The sequence below is a fragment of the Pan paniscus genome, chromosome 7 (assembly GCF_029289425.2).
Source record: "Pan paniscus chromosome 7, NHGRI_mPanPan1-v2.0_pri, whole genome shotgun sequence".
In the NCBI taxonomy this organism is placed as follows: domain Eukaryota; kingdom Metazoa; phylum Chordata; class Mammalia; order Primates; family Hominidae; genus Pan; species Pan paniscus.
The window spans coordinates 115,774,283-115,795,827 of NC_073256.2; the positions used below are offsets into that span (position 1 = coordinate 115,774,283).

The window sequence follows — 21,545 nt, forward strand, 5'->3', positions numbered from 1 at the left end:
GGACACAGATCCTGAGCACATCTACCAGTCCCCACTCCAGCTCGAACCCCCCAGTCCCCACTGTCGGCAAGCACACCGCTCTCAACATATTCCACACACATGAGCCCGTCACAGTCCCAAGAGTACTACACTGTACACAGCACACTGCACACACAGCACACGGTTCCCCATGCACACACTGCGCTGACACACGTCCCAGGGCCCCCCTGTGCCGACGCATCTTCCCATCCGACAGAGGACCCATTTTAATGAACGCGGTACACACAGACACTGAAAAGTCCTGCTGTCCTCAGCCTACACACACACACAGCGCCCTGCAGTCCCGCACAGCCAGCACACCACACCGGCCTGGACACAAACGGTGCCCACACAGAGCTTCCGACCAGAACTCAGCGACTCCCGCCCCCGCCGTGCGGCCTGCGCTCCCGCCCCCCGCGTACTAAGCCGATCTCCACCTTGGACTTCCCGGCCCCCTCTTTTCCCCTCCAGCTCCTGTTCCCCAACAACCCCACCCCCGGGCTTCGGGAAACTTTTCTTCAGGTCCCTAAAAGGGGAGACCTGGAGTTCCTCCGGTCCCACCCTGTCCCCGGACACGCGCAAGCCGCCCTTTATTTCCCAGCCCAGCTCCCGCCAGACCCAGCGGGGAAAGGTCACCGTAGGCAGCCCCCTGCCTGCGCCCTGGGGGTGGTGATAATAACAGCTGTCACCGGGGGATGGTCGGGGGGGAGGGAGAGGTGTCGGCCCCGCGCCGAGCCGGGGGCGCAAGGTGGTCGCGGTGACGCGCCGGGGAAGCGCAGAGAAGCAGCGGCGGCGGCGGCTGCGCCTTCCGAGCCCGGGCGGCGGCCGAGGCGCGCGGAGCTGTCCGTTCAGCACCACCGCGCCGCGCCCCGCGCAGGGCCGGCGCCCGGTCACACCCGCTCTGCTCCCGCCCCGGCTCACGGGGCGACTGCGGCGCGGGCTCCTGCCTCTCTCGGCGGGTGAGGGGCGCGCGGATCCGGAGAGGGGGCTCCGCGAGCGGCGGGACCACGCAGCCACCTGTGAGCCTTCCGCAGCTGCGGGCGGCGGCGGCGTGCCCGGCCCGAGACGGGAGGAGACGCTCGGCGGCCCCCGCCCGCCGGCCCGCTGGGCGCACATTCGGGCGCACACACTCGCACCCGCGCACGCACCGCCAGCAGGCAGCGGCCACCGCCGCGATGCTCGCCCGCGGGTTGGGGAAGTTTCCCGCCGGCCTCGGCCGCGGGCGCCCGTGCTCCCAGGTAAGCGCTTCCAGAACGCGCAGGGCGAGCCCGGGCAGCCCCGCTGGGTGAGGCGCAGCGCACGCGGCCCCGGGGCATAGCGCCAGGCCGGCAGGGAGACCTGGGCCGGGGACGCGGGGGCTGCAGGCGTGGGATCTGGACCCAGGGGAGGCCGGGCCGCCCCCCTCATTCCCGCGGCCCGGGTTTCCAGACTCCAGCGCATCCCCCCCACCCCACCAAAGCTACGCGCCCCCCGTGTCGGCACGGCCCTGCCCGTGCGTATCTCAGCTCCGGTCCCGCCTGTCTGCGGCGAGCGGGCGGGGGCGTCTCCCGGGCCTGCCCATGGACAAGGTCAGCATGCAGCCCTCTGGGCGCTCAGAGCCGCGGGGACGCGACCCCGCACGCGCAAAGCGCCCACCGAGACCCCTGGGGTGGAGCTGTGCTAACAGAAACATACCCACCCCCAGCCTTTCCTGGGAGGGGGTCAGACCCCTCAAACTCTTGCCCCAGCCCAGCCCTTCAGCACCCAAGACCCACCAGGAGGCCTGGGCCCGCCAGTAATGGGTAGGGAGAGGGGGCCCAGCCAGGGCGCACGGCGCTCTCGCCGACGCTGTTCCCTCCGCTTCCAGGTGTAGCGCCCCCGCGCGGCGCGGGCGGCCGGCGCCTCCAGCATGACCGGCCAGAGCCTGTGGGACGTGTCGGAGGCCAACGTCGAGGACGGGGAGATCCGCATCAACGTGGGCGGCTTCAAGAGGAGGCTGCGCTCGCACACGCTGCTGCGCTTCCCCGAGACGCGCCTGGGCCGCTTGCTGCTCTGCCACTCGCGCGAGGCCATTCTGGAGCTTTGCGATGACTACGACGACGTCCAGCGGGAGTTCTACTTCGACCGCAACCCTGAGCTCTTCCCCTACGTGCTGCATTTCTATCACACCGGCAAGCTTCACGTCATGGCTGAGCTATGTGTCTTCTCCTTCAGCCAGGAGATCGAGTACTGGGGCATCAACGAGTTCTTCATTGACTCCTGCTGCAGCTACAGCTACCATGGCCGCAAAGTAGAGCCCGAGCAGGAGAAGTGGGACGAGCAGAGTGACCAGGAGAGCACCACGTCTTCCTTCGATGAGATCCTTGCCTTCTACAACGACGCCTCCAAGTTCGATGGGCAGCCCCTCGGCAACTTCCGCAGGCAGCTGTGGCTGGCGCTGGACAACCCCGGCTACTCAGTGCTGAGCAGGGTCTTCAGCATCCTGTCCATCCTGGTGGTGATGGGGTCCATCATCACCATGTGCCTCAATAGCCTGCCCGATTTCCAAATCCCTGACAGCCAGGGCAACTCTGGCGAGGACCCTAGGTTCGAAATCGTGGAGCACTTTGGCATCGCCTGGTTCACATTTGAGCTGGTGGCCAGGTTTGCTGTGGCCCCTGACTTCCTCAAGTTCTTCAAGAATGCCCTAAACCTTATTGACCTCATGTCCATCGTCCCCTTTTACATCACTCTGGTGGTGAACCTGGTGGTGGAGAGCACACCTACTTTAGCCAACTTGGGCAGGGTGGCCCAGGTCCTGAGGCTGATGCGGATCTTCCGCATCTTAAAGCTGGCCAGGCACTCCACTGGCCTCCGCTCCCTGGGGGCCACTTTGAAATACAGCTACAAAGAAGTAGGGCTGCTCTTGCTCTACCTCTCCGTGGGGATTTCCATCTTCTCCGTGGTGGCCTACACCATTGAAAAGGAAGAGAACGAGGGCCTGGCCACCATCCCTGCCTGCTGGTGGTGGGCTACTGTCAGTATGACCACAGTGGGGTACGGGGATGTGGTCCCAGGGACCACAGCAGGAAAGCTGACTGCCTCTGCCTGCATCTTGGCAGGCATCCTCGTGGTGGTCCTGCCCATCACCTTGATCTTCAATAAGTTCTCCCACTTTTACCGGCGCCAAAAGCAACTTGAGAGTGCCATGCGCAGCTGTGACTTTGGAGATGGAATGAAGGAGGTCCCTTCGGTCAATTTAAGGGACTATTATGCCCATAAAGTTAAATCCCTTATGGCAAGCCTGACGAACATGAGCAGGAGCTCACCAAGTGAACTCAGTTTAAATGATTCCCTACATTAGCCGGGAGGACTTGTCACCCTCCACCCCACATTGCTGAGCTGCCTCTTGTGCCTCTGGCACAGCCCAGGCACCTTATGGTTATGGTGTAAGGAGTATGCCCAGCCCCTGAGGGGAGAGATGCATGGGATATGCACCCAGGTTTCTTTTACAGTATTTAGAATCGTTTTTAGAGGGTGGTGTGTCTGACACCATGCCTTTGCACCTTTCCATGAAATGACACTCACTGGTCTTTGCATCGTGGGCATAAAATGTTCACCTTTTTGCCAGATGAGTACACCCAGAATGCTAATTTTTCTGTCCATCGTGTACGCTATTCTAGTGCTTGTGGCCCAGTACTGTCTATGAGTTGTCATGCTCCTGTTTCTGAGGTTGTCGTGTGAGTTCTGTACAAAAAGCCCCCACAAGTCTGTCCAGTGGAAATGCATCTATGAGGTCAGCAAGGATATGATGAGATTTTGCTCACAGTCATGTGAAAACAAAATCTCAGCTCTTTATCCATTGCTTTCACTTAGTTTTAGTACCAAAACAAACAGAATGCAAAGTTAAGCAGACTTGACCAATGCAAGTCTCTAAGTTGTTTTTATAAATGATCTGTAGTTCCGTGGCTTGCATGGGTGCACCAATCATCTTTAGAACGATGTACACTGATGTTCATCTCATAAATGTCACTCTTTAGAGAATGTTACTTAGTTAAACATGCAGTGAAGATCGAATTTTTTTCCCAAGAACAGATGTGTTAGGGAGAGGGGCTTCAGCTAAATAGTCCAAACCCTAGGGTGCTTAAAGCCAAGTTAGTGCAGGCTGAGCCCCTTGGTTCACAGTCAAGCCTCCTTGTTTCCTAGGGTGACTGTAGAGAAATGTATTTCCGGATGAGGTTTCTGATCTAGGCCATTTGACCAAACTTTGCTGTGTCTAAGATATTAGCATGTTTTTGAAATATTTATTTTTTAAGATGTTTAGGAGTAAGGTCGTGTTGTCTTCCTCAACTGAAAAGAAGTTTACTGTTGTATTGTCTCCCTGAGGTGAACGTTGTTGGGTTGCTAGCAACGGCAGTAGCTTAAATACTTTTGTTGCCTTCTCTGAAAGCTCATCAAATGAGAGCCCTTTTATTTCCAAGCAGAATTTACTCAGATAATTTTGCTTCTAGGATATAGTATGTTGTATATGATGCTGTGATTGCCCTGGAGTTCCTGCCATGACATGGAAACCTGGTGGTATGGAAGCATGTACTCAAAATATAGACGTGCACGATGGTGGTGTGGCTTACCCAGCATGGAAACGCTGCGGTTCTTACTTGCATTCCCACTGCCTTTCATGGGGGGTGACTGGGTAGAGGCCAGGAGAAAGGAAAGAGTTGTAAAATAAAAAACTGCTAGTTCATAAAATGTCATAAAAAATTGTAAACTTGAAAAGCTTAATGCTATTCAAAAGACCTTCAAGCTTCCAAACTTGTATTGAAGGGAGACGACTGTTTCCTCCTCCAAAATGCTCCTGCTCCTCTTGTTCGGTTAACCAGCACATAACATTGTGATAGGGAACCTGGGTTCCTCTATAAGATAATTCTTCTCCATCATCTTTAAGGTAATCTGATGGTTTTCCAGGTGGCTTTCATTATTGTTCCATCTTTGAAAAGGCAATAGAACCCAGGGGTCTGAGCATGGAGCTATCCAGGGTTTTCATCCAAAGGTTGGGCCTCTTCTTAAGAGGTCCTTTTGTGTTTCAGTTGATTGAAGATGATACTTACCTCATGGAGGTGTGGCAAGGATCTTATCAGAAGGCTTTGTGTTCTTGTAGTTGTCATGGCTACTACAGTGTGGGTGATTTATTGAATGAATTCACTAGCCACTTGTGTCCTGGAGCCCCCAGTTCAAATCTTTCCATTGGACTGGAGGCTTGTGGGAGGCTGGGAGGTGGCTGTCTCCTAGTGTCTACATCTGTGTCTCTGAAGCATCAGGAAAAGTGAGATGACTTAGAGGCAACTGGGCACTGAATCAGAGGAGCAGGGTTATTTTTCAGAATTTGCACATGGAACACTTAGATTTGGCTGGTGCTTCCAGCCCTGGAAGGCATAACATTTACAGACTCATCCCCAGCTGCACTGAAGGCAGGTGGTGGTACAGACTTACGAGGACCGATCAGTTTGCCAAGGCTGATGGTATTGGGTCACTGAGCCTGGTATCCATGGCCGCTGACCAGGAAGCTTATGCAAAGTGGAAGCAAGGAACGAGGCAGAATAACTCAGTCACTCTCATGAAGATTTTTCTAAACAAGAAGGCTTACCACCAAAAAAGAGGTACCCTAGTGGTTACCCTTTGCAGATGTGAAAGCTGGAAAACTTGACTTTTCTTTTTGGTAATGACTTGCATTTATCTGGTGCCTTTCATTGGAGGAATCCCAACGTGCTTTAGAGACTATCTTTTTAACATCTCTTGTACATACATATATACTTATATAAAATATTATCTTGCCCAACTGGACCTTTACTCACTTCTGAGCATGAGAATGTCCCAATAGCATTGAGTTTTTCAAGTGGTGGTTTCAGATAAGTAGGAGAGAGAACAACCCGGCTGGCTTGAACCCTGGAGCTAATTCCCACAAGGGATGTAGACTGAATGGTGACCCAGGGAGAAATAATCTTCCTCTCCCCTAAAGTCTCACTAAGGTTTGAAGTTTACAGGTGCTCTCCACTGGGTCTTTGATTGACCTTGCTAGATAACATCTAACCAGCAGTTTCTTTTAGTCCCTGAAGCTAACCAGGGAGGGTCAGGTTAATTTTCTGTAAAAATATGAGGTGACATCTTTGGCAACCAGGCTGTCAGACTGACCTGTAAACCTCCTTTAGGGGGACAGAGTAGAAACTGGAGATGACTTGTTTCCAGCTGTGAGCTTGAGAGAAGTGTCACTCCCAGCATTTGAAGGTTATTGTTTTCAATGCCAGTAGGACAAATATATGGGCCAGGCTTTGATATCTGTGATGCGCATTTTGGAAGTGCTGGATTGGGAAGTGACACATCTGTTGCACAAATGCATATTGGTTATAGGTTTGTGTTTTCTGCCAAACCCCCACATTTCTTGGGTTTGTGAGTGAGGAAGGGCATGTTGTAATGCCAAGCTGATTTGTAGCTCGTAAGGTAGTAATTGGTATTTAACATTTGGATTTGTTATTTCTACTTATCTTAGCACTCAAATAATTGAACTACCTGTTAATTCTTGCCTCATTTCAAAGAAAGTAAGTTGTTATGCACTTTGGGATAGTGGTGATCTGTACAGGCTGTGTGTTAGCTACTTGAAGGCTTAACTGGTATTTCTTGTGTGTTTTAACAGCATGACTTCTTACAGAGCTGTAATTTTTAAAATTGAGGACGCCATATTTGAGATGTCGGTTTTAACACTCATTAACACACTACTGTGCAAGCATTGACGCAGGCTGCACTGAACCATTATGTCTGATTGCTGCACTTTCATCTCTGTGCCTCGATTCGGGAATGGACAGTAATACTGACACACTCGGGACTCCAGCCTCAAAAAGTGTGCAGATTAAATAGACAAAAATTATTTGCATCTCTTGGAGGCACTTCAATTACATATGCAGTAGCAAACAAGGAGGGCATTCAAAGTTGGGGACCAGATTTCCTGAGAAAGCCTGGGTGTTTTGTTTGTTTGTTTGTTTGTTTTTGCAATTTGGGGAAGGAGAAGCTGTTGTTTATTCTTGGTAAAGGCGGAGTCCTGGTTTTCTAGGATCTCGAACCACTAGCCTCCTTTGTAGAAGGAATGGTCCTGTATTCTTGTAACTCTTGTGAAACAGACACCCCTGCAGGATTTTCCTCCTGCATGCTTTCCTGCTCAGCACCTCTGTCAGCCTGCCCTGCCAGCCCCAACTTGTCCCAAAGTACCACTCTCCCTGCTGCCGAAGTAGCTCCCTAATAGTAAACTGGGGAACCCTGAGTGTCCTGGCTGGTTGGGCATGAATACTGCTGGGGGATACATAGAGACACTTCTTGGCACTACTTAAAATAGACTGAGTATGGGCCGGTCCAAAGGCCATGGTGAATCGGTAGGAAGGCCACTGGGCTGACTTGGTTCTGCTGGGTTTTGCCTCCAGCTCTGTGATTGTAGGCACATCCTGTGGCCTCTCCAAGCCTCACCTTCCACTGCTGCAAAATGAGAAGGTTGGATTAGATAATCCTTAAAGCCCTCCCTACCCACTTCTTCACCTCAATATAAAAACAGAATTTCTGCATGTCTCTCTATGTCCTCATTCTAGCCATGAGCCGATCCTGATATCCCTAATTTATTTTTAAGAAGAGCAGAGAGATTGCTTACAAACAACCTTCTATTTGGTTTCATTTCCTCTTCAGCAGTCAGCTACAATAGACGACAGTTGCAGGGACAATGCAATCAGGAAAATGCTTGAGCTAGGTTCTGATCCAAGTGAATCAAGTTTTAAAATCATCAGCTTGTCTCCTTTGGGATTTCCACTATTTCCACCTATGTACACGGAATCCAGATTCCTCCTATTAACAATCATTAGGCAGAGGAAAATCAACAAGATCCCATTCGACTTCAGGGCTAACTCTTTGCTCATTTTGGTTTGTTGCCTTTGTGAAGGCTAGGAGATCCCCCACCTGTTCCCATGAGGTTATTGGGCCCCAGAAGGGGCCCTGAGGTGTATGGAGCAGATGGCTCTCCCATCCAACACTCAACTCACACTGAGCAGTGGTGGCATCTGCAGGTGGCCTCGTCTGTGTATGCAGCAAAAGGGTGTAGAAATCTGTGTTAACCTTGCCCCGCACTCGTTAAGGCTGAGGAAGGATGCACAGCACTGCTCTCCAACCTCACCACAGTCTTTGCGTTCCATCAAGTGGGGTGTAGCTCAGCTCCTCCCCTTTAGCCACCATCCCTGCAGCAAGGGTATAAATGGATATTCAGGGGGTATTTTAGGGCCAGGATGCCTTACATCTTAAAAGGAAAAACAAACACCTCCCCTTGAGGGAAGAACTTAAATGTTGCATGTACACGGTTATTATCTCCTCCTACTTTTAGGAGAAATTTAAACTAGCATTTCCACCCAAGGCCCTTACATGGGTGTTACATCCGGTCAATGCTGCAGATCTGAAACTCTGCAACATTTTCCTCCTTCTGGGACCTCACTTATCAATAGCACCATCCTCCTGGGTAAATTCTCCCAAGCAAACGACTGCATCTGCAGCTGGCAGCTGATGCATTCAGAACAGAGATGCAAACAAGGCCTCAGAGACCCATGGAGGGGAAACAGAGGGAGGGGAAAGAGATACAAGAGAAGGGGAGAAGAAGGCTGGCATGCCTTGGAGTTGTGTAAGGCCCTACAGAAGGAACAGTGGATAAAAAGAAACCAGAAATCGGAGGGAAAGAGAGAAAAAAAAAGAGGGAACAGGACAGAGTGAATAAAGGAAAAGGCAGAGAAGAAAGAAGGGAAAAGAGCAGAGAGCAAAAAGAGAGGCAATGTCTAGTGACATTATTCTAGGCCTTCCATTGAGTCTATTTTATTTCCAGTTAACCTAGTGTGCTCCTAGCCCAGCAAGGCCTCATGGGGGCAACGATCGCTGGGGCTGTTCCCACTGCTCTCCACCTGGACTGGCCCCCATCCCTGCTTGCCAGAGGGCTCCACAATCTGGTAGAATAGAGAGCACAGGAGCCCCCTGGAAGCATTTTTGGATGAAGGGGGCAATGAGGACATGAGGAAAGAGGAATAACTGTTTCCTTTGTGAAGACAGGACTTCTGGGCTACAAACAGAAAGAGGACTCCAGGAGCCAGCCAGACAGGGCATGGTGCTGGGAGTCAGGGCTGGGCAGGTGGAGGGAAGGGAAAAGAAAAAACCTTTTCCTCCAGTAACAGGGACCTGCACAGAAGGAGGCTGAAGCACCAGCATGTGTGCAGAACGTTGAAGTCAGTAAGTCTAGAGAAAAGCAAGGTGCAGATGCGGGGCAGAACTAAGCCATCTGAAGAGCCTGAGCTTCATTCTTTTGTCACCAGGGTACAGATATCCTGACCAGATGAATGTTGTCAGAATATGACTCTAGCATCAGCTTGGAAGTGTGAGAGGGGACAGGTGGCTGATTTGAGGTCACGGTCACAGTATAGATCAGATACAAAGGGAGTGGGGTGGGGACGAGGGGCAGTGCAGGTGGACGGGGAGGCGGCTCTGCAGGACTCCATCAGTGACTGGATGTGGGATGAGGGAGAGGGAGGGGAGGATGGTTTCTGGGTTTCTGGCTGGGTTGGTGGCTGGGTGGATGGTGGTGCCACCTGGAGAGACAGGGAATACTCAGAGCCATGTTGCCCGAGTGCCTGGGATACACAGAGGGGGTGTGCAGTGGGCAGAGGGAGGCCTGGAGGCCAGGCAGCACCCTGAGGGAGCCTGGCATGAGAAGGGGCCCTTGGGGATGAGTGAGGCCATAGCCTTGCTTTTCTCAGCTGACTACTTATCTGCCAACCTATTTCTCTCCCTTTCCCTAAGAAATCCTGAGGGGGTGATCTCTACTGGCGACCTTGGCTTTCCTCTCCTGTCACTTCCTTGTGTTTTCTCTGTGACCGGCCTCTGTTCCCACCACCCTTTTGGAACTGCTGTCCTGATGGTCACCAGTGCTTTCCTAATAGCCAAATTCAGTGGCCTGTCCTCAAGCTCCCCCGAATTCTTTGGCCACACAGATCAACCTCTAAGTCCTGGGAACTCCCTCCTTTGTGATTTTGGGGCGCTGTGTGCTGCAGGCTCTGCTTTTCCCTCCCATCACCCCATGGTTCTTCCTTCTCCTCTGACCCCTCCCTCTTCCATTTCTCCCACAGCTCTGTCCACAGCCACAATGTCCATAGGAGCCTGTCACACCCTTTATCCAACTGCAGCCTCAACCCACCTGCAAAGGACCCCCGTGTCTCCTGCCCGACGCCCTCACTCCCGAGCCCCACACCCACGTCACCCATGTGCATTGGCATTCACCCTCTCTAAAATGGAATTTCCCACCTTCACTCCAAACTTGCTCTTCCTCCTGACTTCTTCCTCATTTCTATCAATGGAACCACAGTGTTCTTGGCCCTTCAGGTTGAAATTTCGGTCATCTTTGAATCCTCCCAATGTATGTATCCCTTTACTCACAATATTGATTATTTACTGGCAGCTGAGTAATTGCCAAGTACCATGTTAGATGCAAGGGAAATAAATCCAAAGGGCATTGCACACAGTCATAAGCAGTGTAGACTTGAGAGACACTTTACTGTGGCAGAATCCTCTGGGGAGCTCTTCACAATGTAGATTTCTGGGCATCACCCATCTACAAATTCAGACTCTTGAGGTGAAACCAGGAATCTGCAGTTAAAGGCTCCCAGGTGACTTGGGTTCAGGTGGCTTTCATACCACTCATGGGGAAACACTACTTCAGGGGTGCCCCTTGCAGTAGTGCCTCTGTCTCCTCGCCTGCACCCACCGGACCAGGTGTCACCCACACTTTCCTCGGTATCTTGCACATCGGTCCTCTTGTATCCATTCTAAGGCTCTCACCCCGCTTCTGTCCATGTTAACTCATGTTCATTCCCAACAGACTCATCCCTAGGCTCTCCCCCAACAACCCATCCTTTTCTGCAACCCCCCCACTCCCCTCACACACAGGCTAATCTTTCTCTTTCCAGTGTCTTAGACTTACTAGTGACTTCTTGGCCACCGTTGGTGCTCCTGTTGAATATAACCGCAGATGCCAAGGGCCACAGCCGAGGAAGTGGAAAATCTGCACGGGCCCAGTAAGGCTCTATCTAAAAGACAGAAAAGGGCCCATTTAGGAAGGAGTTGCCTTTCAACCAGCAACCAGGCACAGGCAGAAGAGACATTAGAGCTTTGTAACAAGGGACACACAGAGTTGGCAGCACAAAGGGCCTGGGCCTCTGAAGGTTGGATGACCAGGCTCATCATCCATCCAGGGATGACCGAGCCTGTGCCCTAGACTATCGGCCTCCCACAGCAGCCAGTCCATCTGCCCAGCAGTCCCTGGGCACCCAGGAGTGCAGCCTACATGGCATGAGCGGGTGGGCTGGGGGTATGTGTGGCAGGAACAGAATTGGGGTTCTTGGGGAGGTTTTTTTCCACTTAAAACTCTTTTTGTCGCCTACGTCTCCAGACATTTAAAGATTTCTGAGCTATTTTCAGACCTACTATGAAAAGAACTGAGGTGCTAGCAGTCAGACACCCATCGAACTGTTTCCTAAGAGGAGAACTGGCATGACTCACTTTTGATCTGTCAGCTTTGTATTGATTTTTCTGGCAAACTTTGTAGGTCTGCCCAGGGTTGACTCCACCAGGAGCAGCTACATTGTAACCCACTGCGTCCAGAGTCAGTCATTACAAAGGCCACCATCACAGGATCGGATTCTGCATTTCTTTTTGTGGGAATGTGGGAGGAGAGGAGGGAAACCACAATCCACAAAACCAAGGGTGTCCCTGGGCTTCCCCACTGCCTGCTGAAGGGAAGCCAGGCAGCTGTCTTCATGCCTGTCCTGGGCTGGGGACTGAGGGCTGCCTTTGGAAAGAGGGGCTGATGGGAGCTGACAGAGGCCCAGAGGCAAACCATTTCCACCCTGTCCTTTCCTCTACACTGGGAACCGGGGAGCCAGCGATTGGAGGCTGAGAAGGAGGATGGTGAGGTTTTATGCACAGTTTAAATATATTGCTATGTAATTTTCCAATTTTAAAACATGAGATCACTGATTATTCAGTAGCTTCCCCATTTTTTTACAAAGCCCTCCTGTGTGTATGTTTGTGTGTGCGTGTGTGTGTTTAAAGCCTTTTCAGTCAAACTGAGATATCCTACCGACCTTCCCATTGTTCCTGAGCCCCCATGAGAATGTGTAGATGTGTGTCAGAGCTTTAGAGCCTGCAAGGAGCTCCCGAGTCTGAGGACTCACTCGTGCTGATATTTCAGGGAAGAGCTTGATGCCTAGAAACTGGAATGTGCAGATGTTGCATATTCAGAGACTGAAGTGCTGGCCTCAGCAAACAATGCCAGGAGAAGAACCAAGAGGTGGAACCACGTCAACCAGGAGCCATTGTTTCACTGAGGGCAAAGCCATTTGCCAGGCCCTGTGCTGGCTGCCCTAGCCCTCAGTGCCTCCCCTCAACTTTCCTGTGGGTGCCCTCAGGTGAAACGGCCCCTCAGACAGCCCCTCAGGAGCAGGTTTGACATGTCACTGAGAGATGCATATGTGTGTGTGTGCGCCTGTGTGCATGTGTGTATCTATGTGTGTGTATGTGGGTCTCTGTGTCTGTGAGTCTCTGTGTGTGTGTGTGTCCATTATGTCTGTGTGCCTGGATGTCTGTGTGTTTCTGTGTGGCCATATGGATGTCTATGAGTCTTGTGTGTATCTGTGTGTGCATGTGTATATGTGTCTGTGTGTGAATCTCTGTGTCCACGTGTCTGAGTGTATGCATGTGGGTGTGTCTGTGCATCTGTGTGTGTCTGTGAACATGGGGGTGGAATGGAAGGGGACAGCCTCACCCGTGGGGAGAAGGGGATGGAAACAGCTGCTCTCCAGGGCTCCTGGTAGACATCACTTCCAAAGAGAGGCTTTCTCTGCACTCCTTCCAATTTAAATTCTGCTTTCTGCCAGCCAATGTCTCTCCCTCGTGTTGTCTCACTGCATCCAATGCTTTTCCTTCTTAGCTGTTATTGTAATTTGTCATTTTTATTTATTGGGTGATGTCTGTCACCCCCGCTAGTCTGGAAGCTCCATGGATACAGGGATATTTTATCTCCAGTGCCCAATACAATGCCTGGCACAGAATAAATGCTGACAAATAATAAATGAAACGAGGTCAGAAGGGCCTTGTCATTGCCCTTCTGGATAAATTGCAGGTCCCTGTGGAGTCGATTTGACCTGGTACATAGCTGCATCAAGAGTCAGGAGTTTCAGGGCACCGACATCCTTAGCAAAGCCTCCCAGGCTGGAGACCTGTGACATGCTAGTCAGGCATTGCCACCAACAATGAGATTGGAAGGGACAGCTTCCCTGAGAGGCACATTTCTGAATGACATCCAGAACTGAGGAAAGCTTGCCAGATATTCCCCTCAGGTAATGACTAATGCATGAACCAGTTCCCAGGTGAATAATGTCAAAAGGAATCACTATATAGGCCCCCAATCCCTCTGAGGCAGGGTTCAGTGGAAATCACACACTATTAGGCATCAGAGCAGCGGTCAATACATGCGCACACAGTTGGGTCGGCAGGTATTACTTTATACTAGTTAGAGAGATAGGCTTAACATTAATTAATGTCTCATTGCTGATCCTCTAGCAAAATCTAAACCCCAAACCCAAGCCTGAGCCCTTCATTTAAATGTATCCTCTGTGGCCAGCTCAGCACAATGAAGTCTGCATACCGATTCAGCCCTGCGGTTCACTGGCTGGATCTCAAATGAAGCTGGCAGCGCATGTGCTGGTGTGGGAAGAAGAGCTTGCAGTGTGCATTTGTCATCTGCCATGCACTAGCAGTGAGATATTGGGCACAACACGGCACCTCTCTAGCCTTCAGGGAAGAGGTGATGCCTGAGCTAGGCCTTGCAGGGAGAGGAGGGATATCAGAGGGAGGATGTGCATACTGATTCCTGGGGGCAGGACCAGGGATAGCTGCTGCCAGCATCAAATCTGCTCCAGCGGGCCAGTCTAGCCCCAAAGGGATAAAGGAGTTGAGGGTAGGCTGCTCCTGGGGCCCTCCTGAGAGGCACAGACGGACAAAAGGTTGGGGACTGGGAGATGGCAGGAATCCAGACCGAGAGTGTGACCAGAGGCCCTGAGAGCCCCGGACACAGGCAGGGCCTTTCAGCTCCAGCTCCAGCTCCTGGGCTGGCAGTCTTAAGGCAAATTTCTCCCATTTCCATTTTTTAAAAATTTATTTTCTAAATTTTAATTGTGATAAAATAGCAGAAAATTTACTATTTTAAGTGTCTAGTTTGTTGGCATTAAGTACATTCGCATTATTGTGCAACCATCACCACCATCCAATTCCAGAACCCTTTTCATCTTGCAAAACAAAAACTCAGTGCCCATTAAACAATAGTTCCTCATTCCCCAATCCCCTGTCCCTGGTTCAGTTTTCTATTCAATTTTATTACATAAGCACGTGTGTGTGTGTGTGTGTGTGTGTGTGTACCATTAACCAGTGGTACAGTGCAAAAAACTTACACAAATCTTCATTAAAATTCTAGGTCAGACATTTACTACTGTGAGAATTCGGTTAAGTAACATCTTTCTGAACATTTGTCTTCTCAGCTAAAATCTAAGGAGGAGGATGATGACGTTAATAGCTAACATTCACTAGGCACATGTCCGTGCATTTCCCTTTCTCAAAAACCCTATAAAATAGGTTCTAGTATAATTTTCACTGGTAGATGAGGAATCAGAAGCACAGAGATGTATCCCAAGGCCACATTTAACATCTACCTTAGAGAGAAGGTCACTGTGAAGAAAGTGCCAGGCACAGAGCCCATGCTCAAAAATGAGGGTTCCCGTTGCCTTTTTCAGGAGTCCTTACCAGGTGCGGTTTATATAGTCTATGTACGGAGCATCCTTTGTGCAGCAATGAGTCTAGAGTCACTGCATTTTAGTCTTCACCACAACACTAGAAGGTAGATATTTTAAATGTAGTTTCAAAATGTGTTAATTTGTAATTCCACAATAGTTGAAATCAAAGAAATCAAACCTTACAGGGAGAACTCAAAATTCACATGACTACCGCCCTCTAAACTCAGTCCCTGCTCCAGAGTAACTACTCTTATTGCACTGGTGTACTGTATGTCTTCCCAGACCTTTCTATGAATAGACACATCTTTATACCCAGAGAATTGAAAAATGCTTTTGCAGCTTGCTCTGTTCTGGAAACTTCTCAATATCACTCAGAGATATTTTTCCATATCAGTTCATAAAAATCAACCTCATTCTTTTTCACTGCACAGTGTGGTTGTATCAAACTTTATTTAGCCACCTCCTTCTGATGACCAGTTACTGAGGTGGGCAATATCTTCCTTTGGGCCTGGGTACCTTTTCCAAGACCATCTGACTGGCAAGTGGCAGAGCTGGGTTCTAGCCCCCTCGTTTCTGGCTCCAAAGCCAACAGCCATCACCATTATAGTGTAAATCAGCACAAACATAAAGTCTGTTTTCAAGTCAGATGGAAACTCAGTAGTTACTGACTACATTTATTTGTTCAATGCTCACTTATTTATTGAGCATCCACTATGTACTATAACCAGTGGTGGAGAATCTCCACCTTGAAGTGTCTCCCCTCTTGGCTTCCAACTCCATCTCATGCCTCCTGGCTTGTTGTCAAATTTGCTGGCCATCCCTCTTGCTCCACTGCCCCCTAAAATTTTATTTTTGTTCCCTTTTTGTTTCCTCACTTGGCACAGCTCCCGTGGGCCTTTCCATCCATGCCTCTGATTACTAAGTCTTCATTTCCAGGTCTCCCTCTCTCATCCAGCTCCAGACCCATGTTTCCAGCTGCCCCCAGGATACCTGCTCCTGCATATCCCATAGCCATCTAAAATTCAACACGTCCAATTCTGGACTCATTCTCGTATCCCTGAAACCCACTCCTATTCCAATAAACTGCATCACTGCTTTGGGGCGGCCCAAGTTGAGTTTGCAGGGCTAACTTCGTCTTCTCACTCTTCTTTGTCCCACAAATTCATTTAGTGAACCAGCTCCATTGGCTCAATTTCCTAAATAGTTCTGGGATCTTCCCTCTCTTCTCTAACACCACTGCCCTATCATAATTCAAGCCCCCAGCCCCTCTCCCTGAACTAGAACAAATGCCTTCCCCTCTCCAATTCTCCAAGCTCCCAAAGCACCTCATCCATTCCTGTTATCCCTCATCTCAGCACTCGGAACTTACAGGTCTATGTCTGGTCGAGGCATGGGCCATAGTCCAATCATCTTAATATCTCTGGTACATAAGTGTTTAGACACAGTTTCCCTGAATGTTTGCTGAAGAAATGTTAGCACCAATGGCACTTCCAGAAATGCTAGATAAAACCACCAAGGTGCGTTATTTCAGGCCCTCACCTTTTACATTATGGTTTTAGGGAAAGTGTAGGAATAAGGACAGAGCAGAATGTCTGTTCCTACATCTGCATGTGTGCTGAAGCTGACTGAGCACTTCTTACTGTTAAACTCGTTCCTCAGTGTTGCGGCTTAGCAGCATTACGAATAATATCATTTCCACTATCTCTGTGTGGTAGCTGTTGGTCTGTCATTCACCCTTGATTTTTGCATTGTAATTGCACATATAACAAATCTATAAAATAAAGAACTAGAACTGGTAGCAAAAAGATATATTATTGCATTAACTGTGCTGCTTGCAAGTATGTTTTTATCTTCTCAACACCTCGACTGAGGATTGTATGTATTCTATAAAGCACTTTTTAGTACTGTGGTTGGGTCCTCACAGTGCAGGAAGTCCTGAGACTATTAAGATATCCCTCAATATTCACACAGATTTCTGTACCAACGACCACAGAATTATAGGAATAAAAATTAAACTGGCTCTTAGCTAAAGCAAAAAAAACAACAACAACAACAACAAAAAACCCAGACTCTGTTTTTCTCATTTTTGTAAAGCAGATGTGAGGCATCTGTCTGTTTTGTGTGAATTAAACGGTCTAGACATGCTTTCTAAAGAACTCCAGAGATGTGACTATTTTCATTCCATAAGACAATAGAGAAACTCATGTCTCTCCCTTTAGAAACTGGGGTATATTCTTTCAGGCCTGACAATGTAGTTGAATTCAGGAAATACAGCAGTATTTGCCACCTAAATTTTCACTTTCAATTGGATAATTATTTGTTCAAGGCCAAAATAAATGCTTCCCAAGCTTTCAGGGTATTGGCTATTGAGTAATCTAACTCAGGTTTGGGCGATAACAGGTATGATTTTGTGAATGGCAGTTTGTTTCCAATGTATTTCTCTGCCTGTATCTATGTTCATGAGTTTGCTTGTCTTCCCAACCACCCTTCCAGCAAACACTGAATGACAGTGGCAACAAAGTGATGAGCAAGATAGACACAATCTGTGTCCTCATGGAGGCCAGCAAAGGCATTTAGTAGTTAAAAATTGGGTTTCTAAGGCTTCTTAACCATAGGCTGGGCATGGTGGCTCACGCCTCTATTCCCAGCACTTTGGGAGGCCAAGATGGGCGGATCAGTTGAGGTCAGGAGTTTGAGACCAGCCTAGGCAACATGGCGAAACACTGTCTCTACTAAAAATGCAAAAATTAGCTGGGCATGGTGGCACGTGCCTGTAATCCCAGCTATTCGGGTGACTGAGGCAGGAAAATCGCTTGAACCTAGGAGGCGGAGATTGCAATGAGCCGAGATCACACCACTGCATATTTCAAATGTAGTTTTAAAGTGTGTTAATTTGTAATTCCACAATAGTTGAAGACATGCATCATAAGAAATCAAACCAGGGTGACAGAGCAAGACTATGTCTCTAAATAAATAAATAAGTAAATAAATAAATAAGATTTCTTAACCATTTGCTTAGATCCAAAATTTAAATCACGTTTATTTTACCTATGGTTCCTCCACCCATCATTTGACAAACGTTTATTCAGCATTACTTTGTCAGGGCCTGTGCTGGTGCTACAGAGATGAGGAAAACATGGGCACAGTCCTGGCCCTCAGGCAGCTTACAGTCAGCAGAGAAGACAGAAGAGTAAGTAGATACCATAATGCAATACAGAAAGTGCGGTGACAGTGATCTATATCTGGGTATACAGAGGAGGTGTCCCTGAGCTAAGCTGAAAGAATGAGTAAGACTTGGTTGCCTCAATTTCAGGAGGGTGGGCAGGAGCTAGGCAGATGTAGGTCACTTAAAGGAATGTCAAGAGATGAGGAGAGGGAGGTGGGGCCCTGGTCAGAGAGGCTTTAATGACCCTTATCCTGCATATGATGGAAATTCACTGCATCCTGGATTCACATGCTGGCAGATGGAGCAGGGTGAGATCGACTGAGGAGGAACAAGCCTGGCACAGAGCCCAGTTAAGGGGCTGCTGCGATATTCCGGCAGGAGACAATGAGGCCTGAAGGATAGTGGAGGTAGAATAGAGGACACGGATTTGGGAACATCTTGGAAGACTGAACTGGCAGAGGTAGAATGGCATGGGGTGAAAGACAATGAAGATTTAAGGGGGACTCCCGGGTTTCTAGCATTAGTGATTGGATGGAAGATGGTGGCACCAACTGGACAGAAAATACAAGGGGAATGGCGTTTGGTCATGTTGAACTTGAGGTACGTGTGGGACCTTAAAAATGCAGATGTGAAGTTTTAAGGAGAAGTTTGGGTCAAAGGCAGTAATTTGGGAACCATTTGCACATGAGTTACTAAACTGAGTTTGAGCCACCAGTAAATATTAAAAACATCACAAAAGATGGGCCTGCAGGAGTTACCCCTGTGTTTACTCTGAGAATAGTGATAATTGAATATTGCTGTTGAATTCAATTTTGATGGCATGCTTCCCTATGGGTGCCATTAGAGAGACACTTCTTATCTTGGTACTAAGAATAGTTGGCTTTCTTCTGAGCAACAGAGTATACTTTTATCTTTTGTTTTCTGTAGTTCAAAAACTTTTATTTTTATGATTATAATATAGCTTAATACAATGTATTCATTTTTTAAAGCGTACAGTTCCACGGTTTTTAATATATTCAGAGTTCTGCAACCATCACATAATCAATTTTAGAACAATTTCATCACCTCCCCCAAAAATCCTGTCCCCATTATTTTATTCCTTTTTATTGCTAAATCATATTCCCCAGAATGGATATACATTTCATTTATCCATTCATCAGATGATGGATGCATTTAGCTAATAGACTGTCACTGTCAAATACAAATGTCATGCAAACTACAAATGTGAGCTACATATATAATTTTATATTTTCTAGTAGCCACATTTTTAAAAAGTAAAACAGATGAAATTAATTTTAATAATATATTTCCACCAAACATATCCAAAATATTATTATTTCAACACATAATAAATATAAAAGATTATTGAGATATTTTACTTTTTTTGTATTTTTTTGTATTTTCACAGTAAAATATCATATGTCGTATCTTTTCTCATTTGTTCTTAATTTAGGCTATTTTATTATGCTTTATGCATCCTTCTTTGTAAATTGCCTTAATTAAAAATGGAAAATGCTGATGGCCTCAAGAAGAAAACTGCTGACAAAAAGAAGATAAGCTTTTCACTCACAGCATGCAGATAGTGAACTGATTTGAGGAACTGAATATAAACCTGTCTCCTCAGAAGCTGTTGCCAACTCTCTACCTACCTCTCTCTGCCCCTTTTTCCCCAACACCTAACCTCAGCAAGCCTCTGCAGACATCACTATTTCTAGATATTTATTAAACAGTAGAATTGAGTACAGCTGAGTGTGACCAGTATCTAAAGGCACCAGAAAATAGGCTAGCTCCAACTGGTGTTAATTTATCTGGAAAACATTCAGTGATTTGGGAAAACAAAAACAAAAACAGACCACATGATTCCATGACCTCTCCTAAACTGCAGGGCAGAGAGAGTAAGCAAGACAAACTACCCTCACTGCTTTAATTGTGTAATGAACTTTCTCAGACACCGAAAGGTATGCTAGACATTCTTTCTCATCTCTGTCTTTATATATGCTTTGCCCTCCTCAAAGTGCCTTTCTCCCTTTCCTGACTTACATGCCTCAAGACTCAGTTCAAATATCTCATTAGTGAAGACTTCCTCTATTCCTACTCCTGTAGGGCTTTGTTTACATCTTTCTTATTGCAATGACCACACGTGGGTGTCCATGCCTGTACCAGGCTATAAGCACCAGCTCTTGGGTAGGAACAAAGCTGCCTTTATTTCTGTATTTCACACTTAGCTTAGACACTGGCACATAGTTGGTGCTTAATAGATGCTTGTTGATGAGTAAAGAAAGTGCAAGTCATGGGTACTCATGGGTGCCAGGTAGTGTTTGAAGGGTTTTCTGTGCATCTCTCATTTACTTTTCATAACCCTCTGAGGTTGTCTCCTCTGCTTGATAAAGAAGGTAAGACTTCTGATCATTAGAGAAATGCAAATCAAAACCACTGAGATACCATCTCACATCAGGCAGAATGGCTATTACTAAAAAGTCAAAAAATAACAGATGCTGGCGAGGTTGCGGAGAAAAGGGAATGCTTATATACTGTTGGTGGGAGTGTAAATTAGTTCAACCATTGTGGAAAGAGCTAAAAATAGAACTACCATTTGACCCAGCAATCCCATTACTGGGTATATATGCAGAGGAATATAAATCATTCTACCATAAAGACATATGCACGCAAATGTTCATTGCTGCATCACTCACAATAGCAAAGACATGGATTCAACCTAAATGCCCACCAATGACAGACTGGACAAAGAAAATACGGTATATATACACCATAGAATACCATGCAGCCATAAAAAAGAATGAGATAATGTCTTTTGTGAGGACATGGATGGAGTTGGAAGCCATTATCGTTAGCAAACAAACACAGGAACAGAAAACCAAATACCACATGTTCTTGCTTATAAGGGGGAGCTGAATGATGAGAACACATGGACACATAGAGGCGAACAACACACACTGGCACCTACTTCAGGGTGGAGGGTGGCAAGAGGGAGGGGAACACGAAAAATAACTATTGGGTACTAGGCTTAGCACCTGAATGATGAAATAATCTGTACAACAAACCCCCATGACATACGGATTTACCTATGTAACAAACCTTCACATGTGCCCCCAAACTTAAAATAGAAGGTTAAAAAAAGAAGGTGAGACTTATAAAAAGGATTAAGGAACTCACTCATGGCCATGCAGTAAGTTAGGCAGCAGAGCTTCAAAGATACCTACCTTTGAGGACTTCCAATCTGTAAAAGATATAATCTTTCTTATATTTTTATAACAACCTCAAGAACTAAGGAAATGAATTGACTTCTAATTGGACAGAGTAAGGATAGGCCTTTTCTGTCAGAAGAAATTGTTTTCTCTCAGGCAAGTTAGAAAAGAATACCACAGACAAATATTGCATGTATTTGTATATATCGTATTGCATATATACTATATATATAGTATCTATATATTGCAATACTATATATAGTATCTATATATTGCAATACTATATATAGTATC

General features: G+C 47.7%; 2 protein-coding genes across 6 annotated transcripts in view; one reads left to right on the plus strand and one right to left on the minus strand.

The window, feature by feature from the left end:
- Positions 1-21,545, minus strand: part of STK3 (serine/threonine kinase 3) — a 505,519-nt gene that overhangs the window by 109,594 nt on the left and 374,380 nt on the right. For 3 of the 5 annotated variants that reach the window (XM_063606446.1, XM_063606445.1, XM_063606447.1), the window contains exon 11: positions 11,015-11,120. The exons of the other annotated variants lie outside the window; for them this stretch is intronic. In XM_063606446.1, coding sequence (XP_063462516.1) covers positions 11,015-11,120 — 106 coding nt within the window. The remainder of the gene's footprint in view (positions 1-11,014; positions 11,121-21,545) is intronic. 5 annotated transcript variants of the gene reach the window in all.
- KCNS2 (potassium voltage-gated channel modifier subfamily S member 2) lies at positions 1,118-12,076 on the plus strand. Its single transcript, XM_034966410.3, has 2 exons — positions 1,118-1,256; positions 1,865-12,076. The coding sequence occupies exon 2, from the start codon at positions 1,907-1,909 to the stop codon at positions 3,338-3,340; it is 1,434 nt and encodes a 477-aa protein (XP_034822301.1). The 5' UTR covers positions 1,118-1,256; positions 1,865-1,906; the 3' UTR covers positions 3,341-12,076.

What these genes read in the sequence shown, in the direction of transcription:
- KCNS2 (XM_034966410.3), top strand. Translation starts at nt 1,907, where the DNA reads ATGACCGGCCAGAGCCTGTGGGACGTGTCGGAGGCCAACGTCGAGGAC.